This window comes from Rhinichthys klamathensis, unplaced genomic scaffold (assembly GCF_029890125.1).
Source record: "Rhinichthys klamathensis goyatoka isolate OS25496 unplaced genomic scaffold, OSU_Roscu_1.1 h1tg000100l_1, whole genome shotgun sequence".
Taxonomy (NCBI): Eukaryota; Metazoa; Chordata; class Actinopteri; order Cypriniformes; family Leuciscidae; genus Rhinichthys; species Rhinichthys klamathensis.
In genome coordinates, this window is record NW_026606639.1 from 682,712 (window position 1) to 698,345 (window position 15,634).

The following is a 15,634-nucleotide window of genomic DNA, read 5'->3' on the forward strand; positions in this document are numbered from 1 at the left end:
CGTGAGTTACAACTTGGCCTATTTTTGACATAAATGGGCACTAAGATACAACTTACGCACTACTAAATATTTTTGCGTTGCACCATTAAAGTTAGTTGAAGCGTAACTATGTATAAACTATTACGGAAGCCTCCGATCAGGAGTAGCGGTTGGACTAAAATAGCAGGCAGACTGAACTGCATTAATAAGCTCTTCTTTTACCTGACAGACTTCAATTCTTTAGACATATAATGCTGACATTTAAATTTGCTTACATTTTAAAAGAGAGAACATTATGTGAATAGATTACTTTGTTAGGGGCTCATCAACACAAACCCGCCCAACAGCGCGCCGCTGTGTGCATCTGTCCCATCGGTCCGTGTTGTGCATGTCACATAAAATCAGTAATAATCAATAAATGTTATTTCTTATGTTTTTTTTTAAAAATCATTACTTATTTATCCTTATTAATTTGTTTCAAATACAGTTTCTGAATGTTAGTTAGGCTACATATATAAAAACACTTGTTATTCATGATTAAGTGTCGTATTTAATGGAAACGTATATTTTTACTGTTAGTTAAGTGAGGCAAAAGAAGTTAGAATGAAGGATAAACTGAAATTCACAGCATTTAAACAACTTCTGCTCACGTAGCCTATTTGAAGGCTGCTATTGGATCATCAAGGCTAAACGTCATATTACTTTACAGAGAGCTTACGACCTACTGCCTAACAAACAAATGGTGCAACGGAATTACTTTACTACTATTACTAAGCCTCTAGTGGACTTTATGTTCCAATTTAAGAAAGAACTTACGAACGGCTGGTGCAACCCTTCCCAGGTGACTTGATTGTATCTTCAGCAGGATTATTGAGAACATGTGCAGTTGGTAGCTGCAGTCATCAAGTCTAACTAATGAAATGATACATAGTTTATATTGATTTATGTGGGAATGGACTTAGAAATGGAGACAAAGCACCTGACTGATGACCTTAAACAAAGCATGCAATTGAAGTATCCATTGGAACTCGCCCATGACTCTAGTGTTACCAGTCCTAATTAAATTAGCATAACTATTCAAAGAATGGGACTGGGGCGCAAGAGCCATTAAAGACAAAAGATAACAGTCTCAGTAATCTGACACATTTGATTTACAATAAAGAGAACAGGACTGACAGGATTATCTTGCTAAAATCTTAGCAGCCAGTTTGAATGTAGAGATTATTCAATTAGAGTTAATATTAATTATCTGAAAAAAGTATATCTTTATAAAAGTACAAGTTTTATTCAAATGTTTAAAAAACATTCAAATGTAGCCTATACAACCAATAAAGCATCAAAACATTGTCAAACATCTCAGCTAGGTGGATACCTGAATAAATAGCCAAAACACAGGGGGAAAAACATAAATAAATGAAATACACTATAGGCTACTTATAAACTGAAATTAAGTAGCCTGATTCCGATGTTTTTTAAAGATCAATATGAAATTGTCTGTAAAACAATGTCAAATAATTGCAGATCAGTATAAAGAAGCAGGCTAAAAAAGAATTGCAATACAGTATCCGCCTTGCAAGCGCTGTAATTAAATTGAGAGAGAGAAAAATGTGTTTCTTTCAAACCCGTTGGCGTTGTCCCTCCCACAACTGCGATTGGTGGATGCGCGAGGCCCCGCCCTAATTCGCAGCGCTTCAGTGAGTGGCATTTGTCTATATAATCTCAGACAGCATATTTGGTTCCATTCAGTTTCGATTTGACGAATTAAGGGAGAATCAAGACCTGATCAAAAACAGCCCGAGTCAATTAATACAGCTTAAACATGTATTTTAAGATGATTGTGGCGTTTCTGGCGGTGATGTTGGGCGTGGCGAGCGCTGGGCTGGTTGGAGGTCCTATAGATGCAGACATGAACGACGACGGAGCTCAGAATGCGTTACAGTTTGCAAAGGCCCAGTTCAACAATCATTGCTTTAATGATTCGTTTGTGCTTCAGATTCGCGAAGTCGTCAAGGTTCAAAAACAAGTAAGTACTTTAAACGTTTGTTTTGTCATTTATACTCGAACGTGGTTAAATCACAGTGAAAAACGCATGCCGCTGTCATGGTGGCACGTCTTGATTTTGCCGAGATGAGTAACCATTTAGCCTGCCTGGTCCCACCAGACTCTCGTACATTTCACTGAAGGAAAATGAAAATTGAGCGGAAGTACGTAGGAGGGCGGAGCCAGAATATTAACCATTAGGGCTGGGAGACAAAATCGATTCACCCAGGCCAGGTATCGCGATTTTTTTTACGATTTTAAAATCGATCTTTTAATTACAGAATCGATATAGTTCAAATTAAATTTCTTTACTTTTGTCCTTGCTTATAGACGAGGGTGATAGAAGTTTGCCACTTTTGTTCCAATATGGTTCCAACAGAGGATGAAATGTGTCTTTATCTGTTGTGTGACGTTTAATCCCTTTACAGTGGACGCGTGGAAGCGACGTGAGACTGAATGCAATGCACTGAAAAGCCCTCGCCCGGAGGCGATATTTTTTTTCAAAGGATGGTAGGGGAAGACTCATGAATATTCATTAGGGAACTCATCCCTGATTGGTCTTAACCCCAGTGACTGGTAGGTTTAGGGGCGGGGTTAGGGGTAGGTCATCAGACCCCCAGTGACGGGTAGGTTTAGGGGCGGGGTTAGGGGGTAGGTCATCAGACCAATCAGGGATGAGTTCCCTAATGAATATTCATGAGTCTTCCCCTACCATCCTGTGAAAAAAAATATCGCCGCCCGGAGCTGCACGATTAATCTCTAATGGTGAGTTCACACCGAACGCGAATAGAGCGTCAAATACGCGTCTATCGCGCGTCTAGTTAGACGCTTGAACATTTGCTCGAGTTTAAATTTTTCAACTTGCGCGGAAGACATTCACGTCAAACGCGTCGCCCAATTGGCGTCATTCGCAACCCCCGGCGCGAATGATGCGTCTATTCGCGTCTTTGCATTGACTTTGTAAGTAATCTACTCGCGCAAATAATTAAATTCGCGTTCGGTGTGAACACACCATAAAAGACTGCGATCTCGATTCAAACACCCACGCGATCTTATTCCAATTTGTCAGTCTATTAAATCTTTGACAAAATCATATCGCAACATTCAAATCTGTGTTGGCGCTGCTGCTGACCCAGAGAGAGTCATGAAACAGCTTCAAAGGTATTTTCAATTTCAACCTCACAGTATCATTATTTCTGTGATACAATAGTTCAAATTATCATCTAAGTACTGGGATAAAAGTTTAAAGTTAAAATATAAACACTGATGTACCGTATAGTGCTAAAAAAAAAATAGAGTAAATTAGCCTTTGATAGAAACTTCGTGTTTAAAATAACCCATTTATCGATTACATTGTTTCGACACTAGGTGGCGACAAGTGACTTAAAACATTTAATTTTTATTGAATCATTTATTAAAGAGAATGTATGATGCTTCTGAATGAATAATAGTCAGAAAGATGAATTGTTTTTTTAATATGACTCATCTTATACATCATGAACAGTCTGTAGGCCTATTGTATGATTTAAAGGGCACCTATTATGGAATTTTGAAAATTACCTTTCATGTAGTGTGTAACATAGATCTAAGTGAACGAAAACATCCTGCAAAGTTTTAAATATGAAAGTTCACCGTATACAAAGTTATTGTCTCTCAAAAGTAAGAGTCGACTCTGAGTCGCTGATATGAATCGTCTATCTAGATCATAGATATCCATAATAAAGGCTAGATGTCGACGTCCGCACCATAGACAGTAAAAGAAATGGACAGAGCGATCTCATTGGAACTCAGTTGAGACAGTTGAAGCCCACTTTTAGCGATTTTTGAGAACTTCCGTTCCTGACGCGCAGACTCAAACCGACTCAAACTAAGCTTGATGACGTGAGCAACCTGTCTGACAGACGTTAATCTTCTAGTAGCGGTGCGTGAAAACTGCCAACGTTAATCTGGCAGAGACGGGGAACTTGAGCAAAGAGTTATTTGGCGTGAGTGAGCAGGAGTAAGTATTCCGTTGCTTTTATGAACTCATTATCTATGGGCTTCTCCCTTGACGGGACGTCGCCCCGATTGCCTGCGAGCTTCTCCTCCTGTCTGTACGGTAATTTCTGTACAGCGCGACAGAGAGTCGAGTGGTTATGACGCAATCGTTAGCCTATTTTTACTAAATCTGTTTCTACGGGGCCATAATGTAACATAGAAGGTAATGGAGCCCTTTATACATTGTCGTCTTTCTTTAGAAATAAATAATGGACAAATGGAGTCTTTAAACGCCTCAGATGTAAAGTTATTCGCTGTCAAAGTGACGCCAAAATGAATGGGAGTCAATGGGAATGCTAACGCAAGTGAAGTTCTGCTACAACATGGCGGCACCCGGCCGGCTTCAACTTCCGGTCGATGGATTACCCCCTTGCCTGGCGGCCATCTTGTCACAGGCAGCTCGCTCACTCCTAACATTGTGTTTTAATAGTGCATGTACTTTTTAAATAACCATAACTTGCTAAATTTTCTACCGATTTTCAAACGGTTTGTTATAAACTTCAGAGATGTAATTATGACACTGTATACTTATGAATAATAAGTGTATGAATAAATAATCATCCATAATTATAGCCACGTTAATAATGTTTGTAAGAAACCAAACCGTTTGTAAATCCATCAAGATTTCAACGAGATAAGAGTATTTGTGTTCATGCTGATCACTCATCTTACATCAGGTACCACAGAGCCCGCCAAAAAGCTTGCCTGTGACAAGAGGGCCGCCAGGGATGATGATAGAGACTCTGCCATAAGACATCTAGGCTTTATTATGGATATCTATGATCTAGATGAGTCAACTTGACAAGTTATTTAATTAAGATACGCCCACTCATTGATGCGCGCAGACACCAGGGTAAACTTGAAAACATCATGTCGACAACAAGACGCTGTGTTCTGAAGTGCGAATCAAAAGCGACCTTTTTTCACTGCCCAGGGAGGAGCATTTGAAGACTAAGTGGCTACAGTTCATATATACAACTATACCACACAAGGATAGGCCGAACCTTGTGCTGTGTTCGCGTCATTTTAATGACGATTGCTTTACAAACATAAATGCTTTCAAGTGTGGATTCGCGAGCCGGTTGATACTGAAGGAAGATTCAGTACCAATTTTATTTGGATCAGCTTCCTCCTCCGAATAACAACCTGTAAGTATTATTAATAATTGTTGCTTTTATGTGTTTTGTAGCATGCTCAATAAGTATTTGTGTGTGTTGTGTAAGTAACGCTCAGCTTCTAGGTCTCCAATGTCAATTTTTTTTTAAATATGTGAAAGGTATGTCGTTGTTATTGGAGTTGTCATAAAGAATAGAGCAATACCTTGTAGTACTGCAGTGCTTTATCAATATGTTTATGCGTTGGGCTGGCTAACGCAAACAATAACTGATTGGGTCATCTGACCAATCACCGCAGATTAGCGTCACGCAAAGGAGGGGTTTGTAAAAATGAGTCGTTGAACGAATCATTTGGGAGTCGGTGAGCAAATCCGGTAAACATAAATGCATATTATAAGACAACAAAAGTGTTTTTTTGTCATTGCATGCATGTAAAACTGTTGTTGGGGACTCCCAAAACAATATTAGGAACATTTTAAATGCCATAATAGGTGCCCTTTAAAATTTCCCCATGGTCCAGTGTTAAAAAAAATCACTATCAAATCGAAATTCCTTTAAAAAAAATCGCAATACATATGGTATCGGCCATAGATATACATTATAAAGGCTAGATGTCTCGTCCACGCTGCTGGCTAATGAAGGGTCGACGTCCGCACCTGGTGGCCATCTTGTCACAGGCAGCTCGCTCACTCGTAATATTGTGTTTTAATGGTGCATGTACTTTTTAAATAACCATAACTTGCTCAATTTTCTACCGATTTTCAAACGGTTTGGTTTGTTATAAACGTCAGAGATGTAGTTATGACACTGCACTAGGGATGTGAATTTCAGCCAAAAATGCCATTCGAAAATCAAGGAGCAAAAGTCGATTATCGTTCGGAAAAAAAAGAAAAGAAAAAAACGCACTCACAATGACAGAAAGGGAGGCCAATTTCATCTTTAGCGGGTTGTCATCAAGCAAACTGTTTATTAATTAAACAAGGAACATGTTCTTGTCGTTTTTTTAACATAGTAGGCTAATTGGAAGAACAAAAAAACCAGCAAGACAGTCCGTTTCTGCATCGCCAAACCAGATGCTCGTTAGATGTTAGATCAAAAAATAAAATAGGCCTACATGCGTAAGGATACATGTCATAATGATGTTATGCCAACCTGCCTTGTTACCGGCAATAGCCTACTTTTTAAACAAATTAGTTTTAATCAATGTAACTACTATTCATAGTCTAACGCTTAGGCATATATCATATTCTTGTTAAAAAAAATTAGCATGTCAACATGTTCTGGGAGCAGATGCGAGCGCAGCCTAACCTAACCCTAACCCTAACCCTAACAATTAGTCCAGCCGCGGAAAACACCCGCTCGGATGGCACAGAAGTCGCAGGCACACTCAAGTAGGAGGTTGCTAACTTTGCCAGGCGGGGATATTTCTTCTCGTTGGCCTTCCACCATGTCATGGGGTCAGCGTTCATTGGTGGACATATGTCTTGGCAGTATTGCAAGAGTTCGGTTGTGGCTGTAGCTGACTGCTCGATGTTATCCTCGCCAAACAAGACCGCAATCGCTGCAGCAGAGAGGGCGTCATTTCGTGGATTTTTAGCCGCTGGTGGTTCAGTAGACCTTTCTCCCGATTCCTCTGCGCCTTCGGTGTCTCCAGCGTTATCAATGCTGGACAGGTGGTCTCTGACTTCGGCCTGCACAGCGCCTCTAACATCATCTGTTGCAAATCTCAGGTGCTTGTGCCTTGGGTCTAGGAATGATGCGATATATGCAACCTTTCGCGCGTTGCTGATTTCTGCAGGCCCGAGTCTCCTTTCCAGTGAGACAGACACTGTGCTTTTTAATCCCTTGACTTTGGCGTTCTCCCCTGGGATTTCTTTGAGATGCTTGGACAGTAAAGTTACGGTCACCGGGTACACCATGGAGATGGACACGTCATATTCCCCACAAAAGGCAGTGGTGGCACATTTTAGCGAGTGCAACACAGGTAAGACCTCCTCCATTACAATCCAAATATCATCTGCCAATTTTAGGGTGCGTGCATCTGATAGCTTAGTGACACTCCTGTCTGATAAGGCAGCACACACGGCCCATCGCTGCTCCAATAAGCGCTGGAACATATCATATACTGAATTCCACCTGGTCTTACAGGATTGCACTAACTTATGCTCAGGTAAATTCTGGAGTTGTTGCTTTTGCTTAAGTGCATGTGTTGCAACTGTGCTGTGGTGGAAATGGGGAAACTAGGCGATTAGCAGCTCCAATTATGTGTTTTATGTTCGGTAGTTTGAAACCATCGTTTATTGCAAGTTGCAGTGTGTGTGCGAAACAGGGCTGTGAGTCCCATTCAAGTTCATCGCTAGCGTTGGCCAAAACCATGTTTTTGGCGTTGTCATGCACGCAGGCGGTGACCTTTCCAGTTAGCCCCCACTGGTCTCTAGCATTAGAAAGAACAAGTGCCAGATTTTCAGCCGTGTGTCGCTCTGGCATGGCTTTGGTCTGCAGAACGGCACTCTGCATCTCCCAGTTTAGCATGTAATGGCAAGTGATCGTAACATACGATTCAGTTGTCAGTGCCGTCCACGAATCCGTGGTCAATGGCACTGTACGTGCACTCGCTAAATGGCCGCGCAGATCAGTTGCGCTTTCACCATGCAATTTTTCTACTCTGGTTGTGATTGTCTTTCTTGTTGGAATGGTGTATTCAGGCTCAATGAATTTCATTAGCTCCCGGAAACCTTCTCCTTCAACAACGCTGACGGGGAGCATATCCTTAGCTATCATCTTAGTAATTAGCACAGTGATCTGCTCACTGTGCCTAGCATCCAACTTACGTCTACTCAAGAAACTAGCCATTGACTGCTGCGTGCTGCCTGAGGAGGATGAAGCTGCTGCCGGGTGCTTTGATCTCAGGTGGCTATGCATCGTTGTTGTAGAGTGGTGGTATGCCAGCTTTGCTTGGCATAAATTACACTCAACTTGATTGTTAATTTTTTTAAATGAGTCCCACACGGAGCTTCTTGGTTGTTGCATGGTTGGTCGCAGAGTTAACAGTAACGAGACAATGCTATTCTTCTGTTTTTTTGTTTACACTCACTATGCTACAAAACGTATACGCATAACAGCTAGATCGCGCAGTAGGGGGTTTCATTCATGTTAGCTAAATCGCGCAGTGACAGTGCGTATTTAGGCCACGCCCACACCGGGGGGGAAAACAATACAACCGTCTCCATTGACTTTGCATTGCGAGAGGCTGCCTCCTTGTCATTTATGACTTATAACAAAAAACAAAACAATGTCTAAAAGCTGCTATGTGACAAGGTGTACATCAAACAAGCTAAATAACCCAGAAATACATTGTCTAACCCGTCAATTGTAGGGTTCCCGTCTGTCCTTAATGTCTTAAATTCACTTTTCATAATTTTAAGGCCGTAAATAGGCGTTCATTTCTCAAATAGTGTAATTAATTTTAGTTTGAATAGGTCTTAAATTAAGGAAAGACGAGGTGTATTCACTAGGGATGTCCCGGTCCGATCACGCGATCGGAAATCGGGCCCGATCACGTGGTTTCAGACTCGATCGGAATCGGACGTTACCTCCCGATCAGGACTCGGATATATGTAAATTAGGGGTGTAACGGTACATGTATTCGTAATTATTGAACCGTTTCGGTACGAGGCTTCCGGTTCGGTACGCATAGAAACCGAACGATTAGGACCATTTTTCCTGCATACAAAATCCGCGCTGGCGCGATCAACACAACGTTGCGCAACATCAAATGGCAAACGTAATTAAAGCGGAACGAAACTGCGCTTCTCATTATATTGTGCTTAACGGACCCTTTAACAGTTCGGACCAGCAACATCTGTGCAGCGCGAGATCAAGCGACATTGTGCTAAGAGATCCAATGAAGAAAACATTTGAATTCTCCACTGAAGTAATAACATCGCTGCGAGATAGTGAGAAGGATTCACATTTCTCTGTTATTAACCGTAGATCTCTATTAGATCAAACAGCGCTGACGTGGGAACCAGGAGAAACATTGTGCCGTGAATGAACATGGATTTAATGTTGCACTTCAAAACTCAAATATTAGGCTATATAAATATATATTTAAATGTTATTTTTAATGTGATTACCAAAACATTATTTGTTCATCCTTCAAAGATTACCCCCATTTATAAACCTGAAAAGTTTCAAGATGTAGGAAAACTCAAACTTATTTAAAAATAGTTTTTCTTTAAATAAATAGGAAATTTCTCTGGCATTTCTTTCTTTTTGCTGTATCGTATCGATATATTTTGTGAACTGTTACACCCCTAATGTGTATATATATATATATATATATATATATATATATATATATATATATATATATATATATATATATATATATATATATATATAGGCCTATTCTCATAATTTTTTTATACACTTTTAAAACATTTTTATTTTTTGTTTACATGCCTGCCGGGTATTTTAAGTTGAGGTGCTATTTGTTTTTATATTAGACTTTTTCTATATTTACTGTTGCACTAAAGTCCAAAAGTGAAGATTTTATGTTATTTATTACTTGATTGTTCAAGCTACCTCACAGAAGTTTTTTCTCTCTTCTTTATTCTTTTTTTATGTATTATATAAGTATCGGATCGGGACTCGGTATCGGTAGATACTCAAAATCAAATGACTTGGACTCGGACTCGAGGGCAAAAAAATCTGATCGGGACATCCCTAGTATTCACCCTGCTGAGGGGGATGTGATCAAAGCCTGGAGTGGAGCGAAAGCACGTTCCTCTCTCCACTCTAAGCATTCTGTAATCACTCCGCTCTGGATCCACTCCGGGTTTTCAATTCCCGCTCACGGAAAAACTAAAAAAAAAATCGTCAGAAGACTTTTTTCACTTTAATCCCTGTTTTTATAAGCTGTCGACACCAAAAAACGGTTGTTTCAGGACATAAAAGTGGATCAATTGAGACAGAGCGCAACTATGCATCTTCAGATTATGACGCATTTATTATGTAGAACACATTGGAATTGCGAGAAAATATAACAATATTCGAAAAAGCTATTTTATGATCGAATTTCGAACGCAATTCGACTATTCGAAGATCGTGACTCATCCCTACACTGCACACTTATGAATAATGAGTGTATCAATAAATAATCATCCATAATTATAGCCACCTTAATAATGTTTGTAAGATACCAAACCGTTTATAAATCCATAAAGATTTCAACGAGATAAGAGTATTTGTGTTCGTGCTGACCACTCATCTTACATCAGGTACCACAGAGCCCACCAGAAAGCTTGCCTGTGACAAGATGGCCGCCGGTGATGACGATAGAGACTCTGCCGTAAGACATCTAGCCTTTATTATGGATATCCAAGGTATCGGCACCCAAGTATCATGATGGTATAGAATCGGGAGATACACCTCCGAATCGGGAGGTATATCGTCCCAGCCCTATTAACCATATCCCTACCCCTAAAAACCTAACCCTACACATGTTATCGCCAATATCAGAGTGGAAAGGTAGGTGAATAAGAATTGTGTGGAAGCACCTAACCCTGGTTGCAAGCCTTTACATTAACTGTAAACCTATCAGTCAAATCTGATTGGTTGATTGGAATGTTGTTTCAGGATCAACATAGATGTTGATCCAGGAACATGTTAAGGTCCTTGCAGACTGAGTCCGAAATTTTCTTATGCATTTTTTCGTATTTGTGATTCGTTGGCTCTGAATTGTCAAAACACCATTCAAACTGCTTGCTACGGATGTGAAAAACGCAGAAAATCGAACCCGATCCGATTATTATTATTCTTTTTTTTTTATGACGGACGAAAGTTTCGGAGGCACTGTGCAAGCGTGATTGACATAACGTGAGGTCGTATTTACTTTTTAACGTGCGAAAATTTCGGACGCGAATTTAGGACTCCGTGTGCAAGGGCCTTTACACTTGTTCTGGTTCTGCTTCATGGTGACCGACGACTGTGTCATCAAACCTTTATTTAATTTGACATAAGCCTGTTTAGAGACAAATAACTAAACTAATAAATGTATAACAAATAACTGTATGGATATATTTTTTTAATTTTTAAAAAAAAATCCAGTAGCAACTAATATATTTTTTCAGCTTAAGTAGTAATTCCATATGCCTATAGAATTTAATGGCAAACAATTGTTAGTAACAATGGAATAAGGTATTATCAAAATTGTAGGGATGCACGATATATCGACCACATATCGATATCGGACGATAAATGGTATTTTTTTGATGTTATCGTTATCGGTCCGATAAGAAAATTGGGCCGATAAATCAAAGCCGATAAATGAAAGATTATTTACTTCAGTTGAGAGATGCGCGCGGTTCGCCATGATGGTTCTGAATGATTAGAATCACTTTGAAAAGGAAGATACAGTTCAGTGCAACATGTGCAGCACAAATCTGTCACATAGGCTTCATAACATTATAATAAAAGCACGCCTGTAAAAGAATTTTGTGAATTCGTGTTCGCCAGGGTTCCAGCGCGTCGAGTGCGTTGTGGAAAGAGCGCGTCTGTGGAGTTAAGCCTTCATGACAAGCACAGTCAAGTTCTCTTGAGCATTCGCACCATTCTGTGCCATTGTAAGTTGTAATATGTTTATTTTGTGTATATATATATATATATATATATATATATATATTATATATATATATATATTTCTGATTAATCTAATATAGGATGCGTTTGGTTGAGTTAATGAACGATGCATAGCGCTTCATTGTAGGCCTACCGGTGATCATCTTTATCTTTAGCGTGCGCAGCTCAAACAGCAATGCACATTTATAACTATAGTATAGGACTGTCATATACATGCCATTATAATGAGAACACTATTGTAATAAAACGTTGTGAATTCTCTGGGTTTAGTTGCCGTTTCAGCGCGTTGTTGTGGGAATAGCGCGTCCAGAACAGGGATTAGCCTACGCATTATGACCAGCACAAGTTCGATTGTGCATTCACGTCATTTTGTGCAGATAAATCGTAATATAAAGTTGATGTAATAAAAATATCTGATTAATCTCACATATGATGCGTTTCGTTTAAACAACCTGCTAGAAAAGTTCTTCAGTTTCCCGGTGCTCGTTCTCTTCAGCTTCAGCGCGCGCAGATTAAACAACAATGCAAAACATTAAAAGCTATGATTAGGACTGTCATATAATTATAATTGTATCCACTATTGTAATAAAACGTTGTGAATTCTCTGGGTTTAGTTGCCGTTTCAGCGCGTTGTTGTGGGAATAGCGCGTCCAGAACAGGGATTAGCCTACGCATTATGACCAGCACAAGTTCGATTGTGCATTCACGTCATTTTGTGCAGATAAATCGTAATATAAAGTTGATGTAATAAAAATATCTGATTAATCTCACATATGATGCGTTTCGTTTAAACAACCTGCTAGAAAAGTTCTTCAGTTTCCCGGTGCTCGTTCTCTTCAGCTTCAGCGCGCGCAGATTAAACAACAATGCAAAACATTAAAAGCTATGATTAGGACTGTCATATAATTATAATTGTATCCACTATTGTAATAAATTTGTAAATTCAGCAACCGTTGAGTTGATTAACCTTCTAGCAAAGCGATTCAGGTTCATTCTGTTCAGCTTCAGCGCGCGCGCTCACACAGCTTAGTTACAAATGACATTGCTATTAAAGATGTTTACTATCACTATAATATTATTATTTTTTTCAAAAACATTGCGTTATAATTAATAACTAACATTATTTTCTTCTCGTATTATTTTCATCAACGATATGGTTTGATTAAAATAATTTCCTTATTGTCCGTGCGGAGGCGATTCCATTTTATTGATCCATGGCACATGCATTTTGTTTGCAGCCCAATGTTATCCAATGACTTGTTTGCATTATTTAGGTATTTTATTTTTTGTTAGGCAATAGATTTTTTGATAACACTACAATAAGGTCTCATTTGTTAATGCATTAACTAACAGAGAGGCAATAGCTTTTGTTATTGTTATAATAAAAATGCGTTCATGTTAGTTCACAGTGCATTGACTAATGTTAACAGATACAACTTTCTTAAAAATGTCTTATAAGTTCATGCTAACTAATGGCTGCTAACAAAATTAAACCTTATTATAAAGTGTTACCATTTTTTAATAAAGGAAGTTGCCCAGTGTAAAATTAATTTTAAAAGTTAAGGAATCTTACACTGCTTCAAACTATACTGTATTGTATATGTTTGATTTATGTTAAAAGTGTTTGAGACAAGGCTTTTAATGGTGAGCCTGCCCTTTGGTTTATGTATACAGGCTATCAAAGTATAGGCCTATACAATTTTTAATTGAGATTTATCGGCCAATATATCGGTTATCGGCTTTCAAATGTAAAGAATTATCGGTATCGGCCAAAATGTTCATATCGGTGCATCCCTACAAAATTGTTGAAGTGATTTGTAGCAAAGAAGTTAACACTGGTATGAGGAAGTACTAAGCATCTATCGAATAGTTGTATGCAAAGCAATTTACAAAGAGAATTGTTGGCGCCATCATGTAAACTATTTATATTATAAGCCACATAAGGGAAATAATTATTTTTAAAGGTAAGACATAAAGGATTTTTCAGATGTCACGTTTTAAACAGTATTTGTGTGTTTGAAGTACGACCAATATTTTTTGAAAATTGACAAAACTGCGCAAAAAAATTACTGCTTAAAATGTCCTCTTTGCTCACATCATGATATGAATATTTTAAGCATCAGTTAATGTAGGTTGCTTTAATTTGTGACGCATTACATCAGGGTTTACCCAACAATGTCTGAACATGTTTCTGGTTGCTCTAGGTTGTCTCGGGCCTGAAATACATCTTCACTGTGAAAGTGGCCAGAACATCTTGCAGGAAGGGTGGAGTTGAGACCCTGTGTGCCGTTCATAAGGACCCTGCTGTTGCAGACGTAAGACACACTTGTCTCATTTACAGTATTACAGTTACCTGTTTGCATTTATCAATTTCCATATTAAAAGAGATTGACTTTTTTTACTTTTAGGTCACTCAATGCAAAATAGCAGTCTGGAGCCAGCCATGGTTAAAATCAATTACAGTAGTTGAAAACACCTGCATGTAGAGCATGTTTCTAGTGCAGTTTGAGGCTTTTTAACAATCATATTTCCTATTGATAAAATTGGAATTTGATTTGTCATGATAACCTTTGATGTCAACAACAAATCATGATATAAGAATGCTTTACTAACACAATCTCATTTGAATCAATTTCTCTGAAAACCTCTACAATTTGTAAAAAATTCTAAATAATAAACCACATTTTCTGATATTTGTGCATCCTTTACTTAATAAAACATGGTTGAACGAGATGTCTGTGCACTGTTTTTTGGTTAAGTACACTTTGGGAGTCATACTGATTTGGAGGATTGAGAACACTGTATATTTTGTGAACGTATAAACAAAGATAACAACCCAATAGTATTTATGTGATAATAACCGTTATAGGAGTAGTGTAAATACCAGAACTGATATATTTGTATGTGATTTTAAATGTAATGTTTACAGTTTTATAAATGCCTCAATCTTGCACTCACACCTTTCCTCTGAATATGAAATAAACCTCTGCAGAATTACTGCATTGATACAAGCGTTTTGATACAAGGGTTGAAACTATTTATTTTGCAACTACTGCAAAAGAGTTTGATCAGCTTTGAACTTAGTACTCCGCGATGAAGCAAATCTGTTAATAATATATTACCTTCAAAACTGTTTCACCAGCAATAAATCTTAAATTGATCAAATATTGCAATTGAAAACTTTTGTATAATGTTTATGATGCGAGTTGTCGTTTTGCATTAGCCTACTACTTACTGTATGTTACTACTATTTATGTCTTTTAAAATACATTGATCTTGCCATTGTTCACAATCGGGTTGTATATACACACGATGAAGTTAAATCTCCAAGTAAGTCTTTAATACATAATCCACAAGGCAAAAAGATGAAGACAGGTAAATTGCAACAACACGTATACATTGGCGCGACAGGACAACTCACTAATGAAACAAGGGACCTTGTATATAGGGAACAAACAAAGGTAACTTGTTAGGCAACAGCTGAACAGAATTACTAATCAAATGAGTGATCAAAGTAACTAATAATGAACAAGGGCAGGAAGGAAAACAAATGACAGAACTCAAAACTGAACATAACTGAAATCACACCCCATCCTGGAAAGGCGCAACCTTGCAGTGACAATCCAAATGAGCAGCCTGATCTCATGAAATGGCGTATAATGACACGCCAATTCGTATTTCCATTTTTGGCGTGCTATCAACACGCATAATCGCTTTTCAGCGTGTTTATCAACGCCTTTGACTTAACGTTATATTACTGTATTATGTATATATAAATATATGACCTACCCCAACCCCGTCCCTAAACCTACCCGTCACTG

At 38.5% G+C, this 15,634-nt stretch overlaps 1 protein-coding gene across 1 annotated transcript; it reads left to right on the plus strand.

The window, feature by feature from the left end:
- The first annotated feature begins 1,761 nt into the window (after positions 1-1,761).
- On the plus strand, positions 1,762-14,338 carry LOC130086793 (cystatin-like). The gene is made up of 3 exons (XM_056252987.1): positions 1,762-2,002; positions 14,018-14,128; positions 14,222-14,338. The coding sequence occupies exons 1-3, from the start codon at positions 1,799-1,801 to the stop codon at positions 14,297-14,299; spliced, it is 393 nt and encodes a 130-aa protein (XP_056108962.1). The 5' UTR covers positions 1,762-1,798; the 3' UTR covers positions 14,300-14,338.
- Positions 14,339-15,634: the final 1,296 nt, after the last annotated feature.

What these genes read in the sequence shown, in the direction of transcription:
- LOC130086793 (XM_056252987.1), top strand. Translation starts at nt 1,799, where the DNA reads ATGTATTTTAAGATGATTGTGGCGTTTCTGGCGGTGATGTTGGGCGTG. An exon ending in TCGTCAAGGTTCAAAAACAA is followed by an intron (nt 2,003 to 14,017) that starts GTAAGTACTTTA and finishes TGGTTGCTCTAG; the next exon opens with GTTGTCTCGGGCCTGAAATA. An exon ending in AGGACCCTGCTGTTGCAGAC is followed by an intron (nt 14,129 to 14,221) that starts GTAAGACACACT and finishes TTTTACTTTTAG; the next exon opens with GTCACTCAATGCAAAATAGC.